The 13,389-nt window shown below is 34.9% G+C and overlaps 1 protein-coding gene across 7 annotated transcripts in view; it reads right to left on the bottom strand.

Moving 5' to 3' along the window:
• COL24A1 (collagen type XXIV alpha 1 chain) overlaps window positions 1-13,389 on the bottom strand; it is a 425,611-nt gene that overhangs the window by 295,820 nt on the left and 116,402 nt on the right. For 6 of the 7 annotated variants that reach the window (XM_029227745.1, XM_029227744.1, XM_029227743.1 and 3 more), the window contains one exon: window positions 10,908-10,952. The exons of the other annotated variant lie outside the window; for it this stretch is intronic. In XM_029227745.1, coding sequence (XP_029083578.1) covers window positions 10,908-10,952 — 45 coding nt within the window. The remainder of the gene's footprint in view (window positions 1-10,907; window positions 10,953-13,389) is intronic. 7 annotated transcript variants of the gene reach the window in all.

Raw genomic sequence — 13,389 nt, 5'->3', positions numbered from 1 at the left:
ATGAGACTTCCCACCGGCCAGTAAGTGAGCCACCTTAATAGCAGATCAGCCCCAGTCAAGCCTTCAGATGACTGCAGTTCTGCCCAAAATCTTGACTGTAACTTCATATGAAACCCTAAGCTAGACCCACCCAAATAAGCCACTCCCAAATTCCTGACCCACAGAAACTATAAGAAATAATATATATTTATTATTATTGTTTTAAACTGCTAACATGGAGCAATCTGTTACATAGCAACAGGTAACTAATACGTAATAACAAGAATGGATGTCTAGGATTACAGGTCATACAATGCCAATGCTAAGTGCTAAATCCTGAGTGATGGGAAAAGCAAGAGTTTTTTAAATACATTTTATTTTATTTGTTTGTGATGTACAGGGTCCTCTAAAGTGCACAGCCCAGATCAAGTTTCTCTCTTGCCTGGGTCTTACTGTACTGTTATCAAACACTAAGAACAAAAGAAGTATTCTAGACTTGGTATGCCTGAATATATATGTGGTGTTAATATTGTAGACTACACACAGATACTATACTTGGTGGTATAGCTAAATATCAGGAAACAGTGGAAAACTTATTGCTTAGGGAGTCTAGTAAAAGAATTATTTTCCTAGTTCTACAAAGACAGTAGATAAACACTGAATATAAAATAACTAGAGAAACACGAGGACTAAAATAACCATAAAATACCGGTGACTATATTTATGGAATTAAAAAATAAAAGCATTGCAAAATTTTTCTGTTAAAGACTACAATTAACTATGAACACATTTTGCTCTTTCTAAAGAACAAATGTTTAGAAACAATATATTCAATCTAAAGTAGAGATAAATTAAAATTATCATAAAAGACATATATACTAAACAGGCATTAGTGATAAAGTAAACAGGCATTACCAATAAAAACAGAAATTCAACTTTTTCCGAGACGAAGCAATGAAAACAGAAGACTGCACTAAATTGTCTAGGACTAGACACGCTAACATAAAACCCAGAGGTTAATTTTACACATTCTACACATGAATACATACTACTAGAAAATCCTGATACTTTAAAATCCTTCAAAGGGAAACACAATTATTGTAGGTAAAGGCTAGAGTGTAAAGTGCTCTGTGATAATCCAGTCTCTGACTCTTTCTTTTCCTTATAGGTAAGACAATTTGATCCACATTTCAAGGTCAACCATGTCCTAACAGTTGAGACTAATTTTAAACTTAGGTAGGAATTTAATGGGTTTTAGACAAATTCTTGGAGATTTGGCATCAAGTCAGGCTTGCTGTTAACCTAGCTATGATCTGGGCCTCAGTTCTCAGGCTCAAGTTCCTGCCTTGCTCTTAAAGACTGGTTACCAGCTTGTACTCTAGTTCTGGGAATTGGACTCTTCCTTTTTCTTGTGTTCAAGAACCAGTTTTGCCACACATTATCCCTCAATCGTAAGGGTCACGCCTCATTCTTGCCATTTTCCCACACTGAGAATACAAGCCAAGCCAAACCTCACTTCCATATTTGCACTCACATTTCCACACTCCTGATTTTGATAACCTACAAGACTCTCTTGAGTTTTCCCTTACATTATCCACCCTGAAAATAAATGCCTGCCTGAATTCCCATTTGTTGGTGTCATACCTCTATGAAATCATGCTCTTCCTGAGCTTCCCCGAAGTTACCAACTACAGTTCATTGGGCATCCCTCTTCTCAGTAACTGACCCGACCTTGAAGATGGGTTTAATTCAAAGTCCTGGTCTCTTCATACATCTTGTCAAGCTATAGTTAGCCAAACATAGTTACTACAGATCATCCCAGTAAAGTAGAATCCAGAAAATACATTTTTCCTGAAAGAGGCAGAATCACTGAAAAATTAATGACAATATTTTGTAATGCTCTAGCAACAGTAGTTCTTTCTTCATGAATTAACTTCAAACTTTTCCTGGGACAAAGAAAACACTGTCTCCAAATTCTCCATAAAATGTATGTATTTGAAACACGGCTGTGCAATAAGTATTTAAGATTGTTTGGGGCTAAAGATAGAACTAATAACAGATGTCTAACAGAAGGATTTTATATTCTGAAATTCTAACACTGGAGTTAGAAGCCAAAATACAGTTTACTTTAAATAGACTCTTCTAACAGAAAGCTGTAAGAGAAAAGGAGACACTCCTTTGTATAGTTGGAAAGGTAAACATCTCTGAAGTCCCAGTGCCTTAAGGGTGTTATTTTGTCCACTATTCTAAGGCTGCGATACTTTGATATTCATAGGAAGAAAACTGAGTACTCTTTTGCTCTTTGTCAAACTTCAAATATAATATGATTTGATTATTTATAATCTATTATTATCAGATCTGAAAAAGTCCTTAGAAAACCTGTGTATTCTGACAACAGTTTTTTAGGTACTGTTGAGAGTCAGTCCAAATCTCCAATATCATGTTACCTTCAATCCTGGAAAAATCAGTTCTAGCAGAGATATTTTAGGTCGTGGAGCTACATAAATTTGCTTCAACTTACTACAAGAGACTACTGATTAAATCAATCTGGGAGCCCTGTAAAATGCTTTTTTAATAGCAGCTATAGAATTTCCTGACTGCACACTACAGAAGGAAGTTTGGAAACTTTGCATTAAAAAGAGAGCTACTTGGAATTAGTAACATATATAAAATATGAAGTTAACAAATACATATATATCCTCTTTCCCTGTGTCTCCCAGTTTTTTAAACAGCATTCTTCTTTTCTATTATAAATCAGCGGATGGTTTTATGCTTTTAAATAATTTGGTTCATATCATATGCTCCAAGAAGCTTCTCAAAGACAGTAAAACATGTAAAATAGAACAGGAGTTCTTTGGTATTTTAAAAACAGTCCTGACCAATAAAGATGGTCTACTACCTTGTTTTTAAGATCTCTAATATTAACTGACAACAAGGATTTTGATCCAATTGTGACATTATAGGGAGTGTAGGAGGGAAGAAAAGGAAGAGGTAAGAACTATAGTATCTCAATATCAAAAAGCACGAGCACACAAACACTGACTAATATGTAACTGATTACATAAGGCATTTTAAAATAATTGTGATTAGTGAGTACCTAATACTAAGATCCAAAAATCAAAAATAGTTTACAATACAAGGAAGAAAACCACTTCTCAAATGTCAACAACCCAAGACTAAGGAACAAATGAATTTGTTAATAAAACTACTTTTACACAGTCTGATCCTAAAATATACCAAATTCCTAACAAAACCAGTTTTTTACTTTTCCTGGTTGAAAAAGCAAAAACACATTATGTGACAAATATTAACTCTTATCTGCAAACTCTGAATAAATATAATGTTTTATTTTGGGGAAGAAAGAGTTTTCTGGGAAGATTTAAAATGAAATAACTTAACACAAACATTAATGTAAAAAATACCAGTACAAGGCTAAATAATAAATAACTCAAACAACCAAAATAATATGTTATTTTAAAATGTATCCATTTTCAATAGCATTCACATAATATTTATACTGTCTAGGAGAGGATGTCTCTTACCTGTAAGTCTATAATTTCATTAAAACAATATAGACATCACTAAGGAAGCTGGCTCACAACAACTTAATTCCATGCTTAGTGTTTACTCAGGGAAATAAGTGATTCTTTGGCAACCAGTATGAGCATATGATTTATAGCAACATCTTCCCAAACTTAAGCTTAGCAATATTACTAACAATTTTGGACAGGACTTTGACTACTCCCCTATATATTTCTATGCTGCACAGGTATATGATGTCATGTCAATACATATACACTTTCATATTTTTGTGAACTATTCACACCAAACATAGAGCTTTAGTACTCAGGTTAGAAACCAATACAGTAATCCGAAAAAGCTTATATTTATAGTGACCTAAACTTGGATTTTGAAGTTTTCTATGCCTACTACCTTCACTATTTTGACTATCAGAGTGTTTCATATTTTATAATACAGAAAGTGAAGTAATTTATTTTACCAGTTTCTGGCTTTAATTTCAGAGACTCTAAAAATATAAGTGTAATATGTTACATAAAATTTAAGGAGTTATCTAAAAGGAGTTACTATTATTCTACAAATTACATGTTACAATAATTATTTAAAACTGAATCATGTCCAACATGCACATGAAAAGATGCTCAATATGGATAATTATTAGAGAAATGCAAATCAAAACTACAATGAGGTATCACCTCACACCAGTCCGAATGGCCACCATCAAAAAGTCTACAAACAATAAACACTGGAGAGGGTATGGAGAAAAGGGAACCTTCCTACACTATTGATGGGAGTGTAAATTGATGCAGCCACTATGGATAACAGTATGGAGGTTCCTTAAAGAGTAAAAATAAAGTTATCATATGATCCAGCAATCCCACTCCTGGGCATGTATCCAGAAAAGATTAAAACTGTAGTTTGAAAAGGTACATGTACCCCAATGCTCATAGCAGCACTATTTACAATAGCCAAAATATGGAAGTAACCTAAGTGTCCACTGACAGAGGAATGGATAAAGAAGATGTGGTGTGTGTATATATATATATATATATATATATACACACACATATGTATATGTGTGTATATATATATACACACATATATTCCATTTTATATGGAATATATATAATATACATATTAATTATATATAATGGAATATTACTTAGCCATAAAAATGAATGAAATAATGTCATTTGCAGCAATATGGATGGATACAGAGATTATCATATGAAGTGAAGTAATCAAAGACAAATATATGATATCACTTACATGTGGAATCTAAACAAGTGATACAAACGAACTTATTTACAAAACAGAAACAGACTCACAGACATAGAAAACAAACTTACGGTTACCAAAGGGGAAAGGGGGAGAAGGGAGGGATAAATTAGGAGTTTGGGATTAACAGATACACACTACTATATATAAAATAGGTAAACAACAAGGACTTACTGTATAGGATAGGGAACTATTACTGTATAGGATAGGGCACTAGAGTGAATATCTTATAATAACCTATAATGGAAAAGAATCTGAAAAAGAATACATACATGTATAACTGAATCACTTTGCTGTACACCTGAAACTAACACAACACTGTAAATCAACTATACTTCAATTTTTAAAAAACTGAATCATATGCTATGCTCAAAGGCTGAGTAATTGTATCTACCTAAAATTTGAGGAAACAAGCTCATTTACAATGTAAGACTAATCAAATTAATTAAAGGGGAGTGGTGATTATAATAAAGTACATCTTAGAAATTCTAAGGACAGTAAATGAAATAACATGGATGGGATCCACATAGCTGTACCTTAATGAAGCACCAACCTACACTTCTAAATAGCTATGAAACCAGCAGAAGATTGGACCTAACAGTCTTTGACATATGCATAGCCAAAAATTTCTTAAATGGGTCCTTTTTAGATTTCAGCATTTCCAGGTTTCTGTATTTTCTTTCACATGTATGGTTTCTGTCAGCTCTTTATGTTGGCCTGGATCCTTTAATTCTGCTTCCGTATTTGAATATCTACTTCATATATAACAACAAACAGTATACATAATTTAATAAATGACCAAGAGAAAAAGGCCATATTTATATTCACACACCTAATATCTTTCCACGTCAAAGAGAGTGGAAATGTTATCAAAAGATATTTTCCTTTTACTATTATTAAAACAGTAATAAGTAACCATTCTTCTCATGGAATTTGAATCATCTAAATTGAAATATGTGTCTCATGCCACATAATATCCCATAATAATATGTTTGCCCTTACTTAATGTCAAAGATATCTGAAGATGATTTTACTTATAATAAACATAACATGGTGGAGCATTTATGCATAGGATAATGTTCTGGAACAGTCTCTGAGGTCAACCTTGGCATAATTTGACTTGTGGTTGTAACTGTATCTTAGTCTAAGTACAGTGATTTCCTCATAAACATGGTCAAATCATTCTGTGGTAAAAACGAGAAAGTACATATAGTATACATGACACAGTACAGCACTAGACAGATTTTTTTATAACACTATTTAGGAAAAATGGAATGCATGTGTTTTTCAAATATAATTTTTCTAAGATCTAAATCTATTACAAAGGGATATATCTTTAAAGAAATAAAACTTTACAAATTTTTTAATATAAAGAACAGTGCACTCAAGAAAAAAAGAACCCAGTGATCATTCCATTCACTATCTTTCCACAGTTTTCATGAACTCCTCTTTTGAACTCAATAGCGTCTGTTGGATAATATTATAATTCCCTACGGAGTAAGAAACCAGAAGTTATCTATAAATTTCCATGGACGGTTTTACAGTTCATTATAGAGTAGGGAAGTAGATAATACCTACACATTGTCAAGATAAAGTTAAGGGACTTCTGTGGTGGCACAGTGGTCAAGAGTCCACCTGCCAATGCAGGGGACATGGGTTCGAGCCCTGCTCCAGGAAGATCCCACATGCCGCAGAGCAACGAAGCCCATGCGCCACAACTACTGAGCCTGTGCTCTAGAGCCCACAAGCCACAACTACTGTGCCTGTGTCCCAAAACTACTGAAGCCCTTGTGCTCTAGGTCCTGTGTGCTGCAACTACTGAGCCCACATGCTGCAACTACTGAAAGTCCACGAACCTAGAGCCCGTGCTCTGCAGCAATAGAGAAGCCACCACAATGAGAGAGCACGCGCACTGCAACCAAGAGTAGCCCCCGCTCGATGCAACTAGAGAAAGCCCACATGCAGCAACGAAGACCCAATGCAGCCCCCCCAAGGAAAGATAAAGTTAATATCTATATAAGACCAGCTATATTAATAAATAAAGATGGTAGCTACTTAAGTGATATATCACAGAGACTCTGTGAAAATGTTTCCTCAGCAATGCCTAAAATTCCACCATTAAAGATTACTTATTCTGTCTTAAACTATACTTAAAATATAATTACTAATGGGTAAGGTAACACTTTAAGCACTGGAAATAATATAATAGCATAAATAAATTAATTAGTTCTTTTACTGACAGCATACTTTGGTAGGAGATGGATGAAAAAAATCAAGACATAGAATAGAGAACAAGAATAAAGAAGATGAACTTCACCTACTATCAATTTTGAGACAGCCCAATCTGCATATTTAGATTAGATATTTGACACATAAGAGAGGTACTTCTATTGGGATATGTGTAAGAGAGATAAAATGTAAAGAATATACTAACATTCAGAAGTACAATAGAGTGTAATCAAATGAGATGGCATACAAAATATTTAACAAAGTGCTTGAGACTAAAAATTGGTGATGATGGTAATGATGATGGTACAGTTTCTGCTGTTATAATTATTACAAGATTAACTTGAATGTTGAATGAAATTGCAAGAAAACAAAATGTTTGGCTTACTTTTCATTTCTTGACAGTTTTGTAAGTTTATCTTAATGTGTTAAAATCTTTAAAGTGAAACCACTCCTATTCAACACAGGTTTGGAAGTCTTAGCCACGGCAATCAGAGAAGAAAAAGAAATAAAAGAAATACAGATTGGAAAAGAAGAAGTAAAACTGTCACTGTTTGCAGATGACATGATACTATACAGAGAAAATTCTAAAGATGCCACCAGAAAATTACTAGAACTAATCAATGAATTTGGTAAGGTTGCAGGACACAAAATTAAAGCACAGAAATCTCTTGCATTCCTACGCACACTAACAATGAAAAATCAGAAAGAGAAATTAAGGAAACAATCCCATTTACCATCACAACAAAAAGATTAAAATACCTCAGAATAAACCTACCTAAGGAGGCAAAAGACCTGTACTCAGAAAATTACACAACAATGATGAAAGAAATCAAAGATAACATAAACAGATGAAAAAATATACCATGTTCTTGGATTGGAAGAATCAATATTGTGAAAATGATTGTACTACCCAAAGCAATCTACAGATTCAATGCAATCCTTATCAAATTACCAACGGCATTCCTCACAGAATTAGAACAAAAAATTTTACAATTTGTATGGAAACACAAAAGACCCTGATAGCCAAAGCAATCTTGAGAAAGAAAAATGGAGCCAGAGGAATCAGGCTCCCAGACTTCGGACTATACTACAAAGCTACAGTAATCAAGACAGTATGGTACTGGCACAAAAACAGAAATATAGATCAATGGAACAGGATAGAAAGCCCAGAGATAAACCCATGCACATATGGTCACCTAATTTATGACAAAGGAGGTAAGAACATACAATTGACAAAAGACAGCCTCTTCTATAAGTTGTGCTGAGAAAACTGGGCAGCCTCATGTAAAAGAATGAAATTAGAACACTACTTAAGACCATACACAAAAACAAACTCCAAATGGATTAAAGAACTAAATGTAAGACCGGACACTATAAAACTCTTAGAGGAAAATGTAGGAAAAACACACTTTGACATGAACCACAGCAAGATCTTTTTTGACCCACCTCCTACAGTAATGAAAATAAAAACAAAAATAAACAAATGACCTAATGAAACTTAAAAGCTTTTGCACAGCAAAGGAAACCATAAACAAGATGAAAAGACAACCCTCAGAATGGGAGAAAATATTTGCAACCAAAGCAACAGACAATGGATTAATCTCCAAAATATACAAACAGCTCATGGAGGTCAATATCAAAAAAACAAACAACTCAATCAAAAAATGGGCAGAAAACCTAAATAAGTATTTCACCAAAGAAGACATACAGATGGCCAAGAGGCACATGAAAAGATGCTCAACATCACTGATTATTAGAGAAATGCAAATCAAAACTACAATGAGGGGGCTTCCCTGGTGGCGCAGTGGTTGAGAGTCCACCTGCCGGTGCAGGGGATATGGGTGCGTGCCCCAGTCCAGGAGGATCCCACATGCCGTGGAGCGGCTGGGCCCGTGGGCCGTGACCGCTGGGCCTGCGCGCCTGGAGCCTGTGCTCCGCGACGGGAGAGGCCACGGCAGTGAGAGGCCCACGTACCATAAAAAAAAAAAAAAAACTACAATGAGGTATCACTTCACACCAGTCAGAATGGCCATCATCAAAAAATCTAGAAACAATAAATGCTGGAGAGGGTGTGGAGAAAAGGGAACCCTCTTGCACTGTTGGTGGGAATGTAAATTGATACAGCCTCTATGAAGAACAGTATAGAGGTTCTTTAAAAAACTAAAACTAGAACTACCATATGACCCAGTAATCCCATTACTGGGCCTATACCCTGAAAAAACCATAATTCAAAAGGACACATGCACCCCAACGTTCATTGCAGCACTATTTACAATAGCCAGGACATGGAAACAACCTAAATGTCCAATGACAGATGAGTGGATAAAGAAGATGTGGTATGTGCATACAATGGAATATTACTCAGCCGTAAAAAGGAACGAAATTAGGTCATCTGTAGAGATGTGGATGGACCTAGAATCTGTCATACAGAGTGAAGTAAGCCAGAAAGAAAAACAACTATTGTATATTAACACATATATGTGGAATCTAGAAAAATGGTACAGATGAACCTATTTGCAGGGCAGTAATAGAGATGTAGACATAGAGAATGAATACGTGGACACAGGGGGGGAATGGAGAGGGTGGGACAAATTAGGAAATTAGGATTGACATACATACACTACCATGGGTCAAACAGCTAGTGGGAACATGCTATAAAGCACAAGAAGCTCTGCTCAGTGCTCTGTGATGACCTGGATGGGTGGGATTGGGGGTGGGGGGTGGGAGGGAGGTCCAAGAGGGAGAGGATACAGGTATACATATAGCTGATTCACTTCATTGTAAGGCACAAACTAACACAACATTGTAAAGCAATTATACTCCAATAAAAAATAAAATAAGTTTATCACATTTTGGCCATATGTCATGAAAACATAAAGCATGTTCTTCTAAGTAGTGTGAGGTAGAAGACAGACAGCAGAAATATCTATGTAGTAAGGAAAAGGATCTTGGATTTACATTCAAAGGAGCTGGGCTCAATTCTTTATCACTTTTAACTATGGGATTCTGAGCAAGTATTTTAATGTCACTGAGCCTCGTTCTCCTCACCCATATAATAGTGTCATTGTCCTATTCTATCTTCAAGAAATATTGCAAAGCTCAAAGAATAAAATGCTTTAAAAGGATATGAACATTCTGGTGAGATTTGTAATCCTTTAGTATTATAATCAGGATTTTAATTATACACACCAAAGTTTTAGAAAAGCTGTTATTAAAGACAGTTTTCTTCCTCACAGAGTAGAGAGCAGAGTATAGCACAGAATGTCTTACCCTAATAAATATCTTTGAATTGTAATAAAAAACAGCACAAGTGAAAAGCAGGTGGCTAATTAGCTATACTAACACAGCCAGGATAACCCGAGGATGCTTTTTCTGAACTACAGTTTTCTCATTTGTTAAATAATGGAGTATTAGATAATGTCAAAATTTCCTCCCATCTCTGAAATTATTATATTATCTGGAAGAATTTACTTTACTTGATTTTTTTTTTAACATGAAAATATAAGAAACTAGTTTCTGAGCTAACATCTGAAGCAGGCATTTTAAAAACCTCTAAAACATGAGGGTGAATAGTGCTATCATTAGTGTTTTACATTGTTCATGTATTTCCTGTGACATTTTAATTTTAGCACCTTGTCATGGGGATAAAGGTCTCTCCCACTGGTATATTAAATGGTTTAGAAGTGTTACATTTCGAGTTATTTTTTAATCTAAATACTCCTTCACATTCTCAGGTATTACTGGATAGGCTGTTAAAGTGGCAAATTTTAAACTCTGTTGAATGAGATGGATTGTGGATAACAAGAACAACAACTACCTTTGTAGTCTAACAGGTGAGAAATATGCATATAATTAGATTATACTCCTCTAAACCATACCTCATAAAACAAGAATCAAATTACCTGTCTTCCCTTAAGACCCTTCTTTCCACGGATCCCAGGAGCACCCTAGAATATGAAAAAGTCAAAAGTAAATATTTGTTCCCTTCTTCGATTGGGTTGCTTGGTTTTTTGATATTGAGTTGTATAAGCTATTTATATATTTTGGATATTAACTCCCTGTGAGTCATATTATTTGCAAATATTTTCTCCCATTCAGTAGGTTGTTTTTTTGTTTTGTTGATGGTTTCCTTTGCTGAGCAAAAGTTTTTAAGTTTAATTAGGTCCCATTCATTTATTTTGGCTTTTATTTCTTTTGCCTTAGGAGACAGATCTAAAAAAACATTTTATTTTTGGATCTGTGATTTATGGCAAAGAGTGTTCTGCTTATGTTCTCTTCTAAGAGTTTCATAGTTTCAGATCTTACTTTTAGGTCTTTAATCCCTTTTGAGTTTACTTTTGTATATGGTGTGAGGAAATGTTCTAATGTTCTTTCACATGTAGCTGTCCAGTTTTCCCAGCATCCAAAGAAGACACACAGTGGGCTACCAGGCACATGAAAAGACGCCTTACACTGCTAATTATTAGAGAAATGCAAATCAAAACCACATGAGATATCACCTCAAACTTGTCAGAATGGCTGTCATCAAAAAGAACACAAATAACAAATGTTGGCGAGGATGTGGAGAAAATGGAACCCTCCTACACTGTTGGTGGGAATGTAAATTGGTGCAGCCACTATGGAAAACAGGATTGGTGTTCCTCAAAAAACTCAAAATAGAACTACCACATGATTCAGCAACTTCACACCTGGGTAAATATCTGGGAAAAATGAAAACACTAATTTGAAAAGACTCAGGCACCCTGATGTTCATAGCAGCACTATTTACAATAGCCAAGATATGGAAAGCTAACCCTAGGGTCCATCAACAGATGAATGGATAAATATATCCATACATGTGTATATATATATATATATATATATATATATACACACACACAGATATGGATATATGTGCTTGTGTATACACACACACACGCATATACACATACACACAATGGAGTATTACATGCCCACAAAAAATGAAATTCTGACATTTGCAGCAATGTGGATGGATCTAGAGAATATTATGCTTAGTGAAGTAAGTCAGAGAAAGATAAATACTGTGTGATAATTCCACTTATATGTGGAATCTAAAAAATGAAACACACAAATATATATGGCAAAACAGAAACAGACTCACAGATACAGAAAACAAACTAGTGGTTATCAGTGGGGAGAGGGAAGGGTTGAGGGGCAAGATAGGGGTATGGGATTAAGAGATACAATTTACTATGTTTAAAATAGATAAGCAACAGGGATATATATTCAACAGCACAGGGAATTATAGTCATTATTTTTTAATAACCTTTAATGGAATATAATCTATTAAAATACTGAATCAAGATGCTGTGTACCTAAAATTAATATAATATTGTAAATCAACTATACTTCAAAAAAGTAAATATTTGTTGAATCAATTAATGAGTTATTTTTTCTCAACCGTCAATTTATGAAGTATGCCAAAGGGAAAAATAAGTTATCCTTTAAACTGGTGTGATATTCAGAAAAGCTTCAATGTATTATTTTAACTCAAGTGGCCCCTTTCCTTCTTCATAACAAAAATTCTGATTTTATTCAGAAATCCATCCCATCTGTATTTCCAAATGGGATCCCGCCATTCCTCTGGTGATAGTTATTTGTCCAGAGGTGGCATGCAACCAAAGTTGGTACAACCAGACAAACAGGAAGTCTTATTTTCTGTACCCAACAGACAATTACCTCCTCTCTGTCTCCCTGTCTCTGGCTGGACATAAACAAAGACATATTTAGCCCTTGCACTGGGAATCTTGCAATCATATGAGAAACCAGCCTTAGGATAAAGCCAGCATTAGTCAAGGCAAAGCAGAGAGAAGGATAATGATATCACTGTGCTCAGGACCATATTGTGCCTAGATCCCACCTAACCTATGGGTTTCTGGTCATAAGAAGCAGCTGTAGGGCATAGTACTTAAGTACTCAGTCTTTGGAGCCAGAATATCTATGTTCAAATCCTGGCTCTGCTCTTATTACCTATATACAGTCTTCGGTAAGTGTGTCTCTCTGTATGCCTCATTTTCTTCATCTACAGTGAGAAAAATAATACTACCTATCTCACTGGGTGTTGTGAGATTAAAGGAGCTAATTCGTATGTAGTATTTGCATAGAGCCTTGTATATAGATGTAACCATTCAATAAGTCATTTGCTGTTATCATTATCATCATTTATTTTAAATTTCCTCATTTTGAAGCCAGTTTGAAATGGGATCTTCTGTCACTTGCAGTCCAAAGTGTACTAACTGATAAAATCCTTTGAGACTTATAATCACTTTTATAAGCCCCAGGGACTAAGAAATATGTCAGAACCATGTAGCTTGGGGTTTTTGTATATACAGACAAGTTAGCAGATATCAATGGTTAAAGTAA

This window comes from Monodon monoceros, unplaced genomic scaffold (assembly GCF_005190385.1).
Source record: "Monodon monoceros isolate NGI ecotype Baffin Bay Population unplaced genomic scaffold, NGI_Narwhal_1 Super_Scaffold_18, whole genome shotgun sequence".
Classification (NCBI taxonomy): domain Eukaryota; kingdom Metazoa; phylum Chordata; class Mammalia; order Artiodactyla; family Monodontidae; genus Monodon; species Monodon monoceros.
This window is presented reverse-complemented; position numbering and strand designations above follow the sequence as displayed.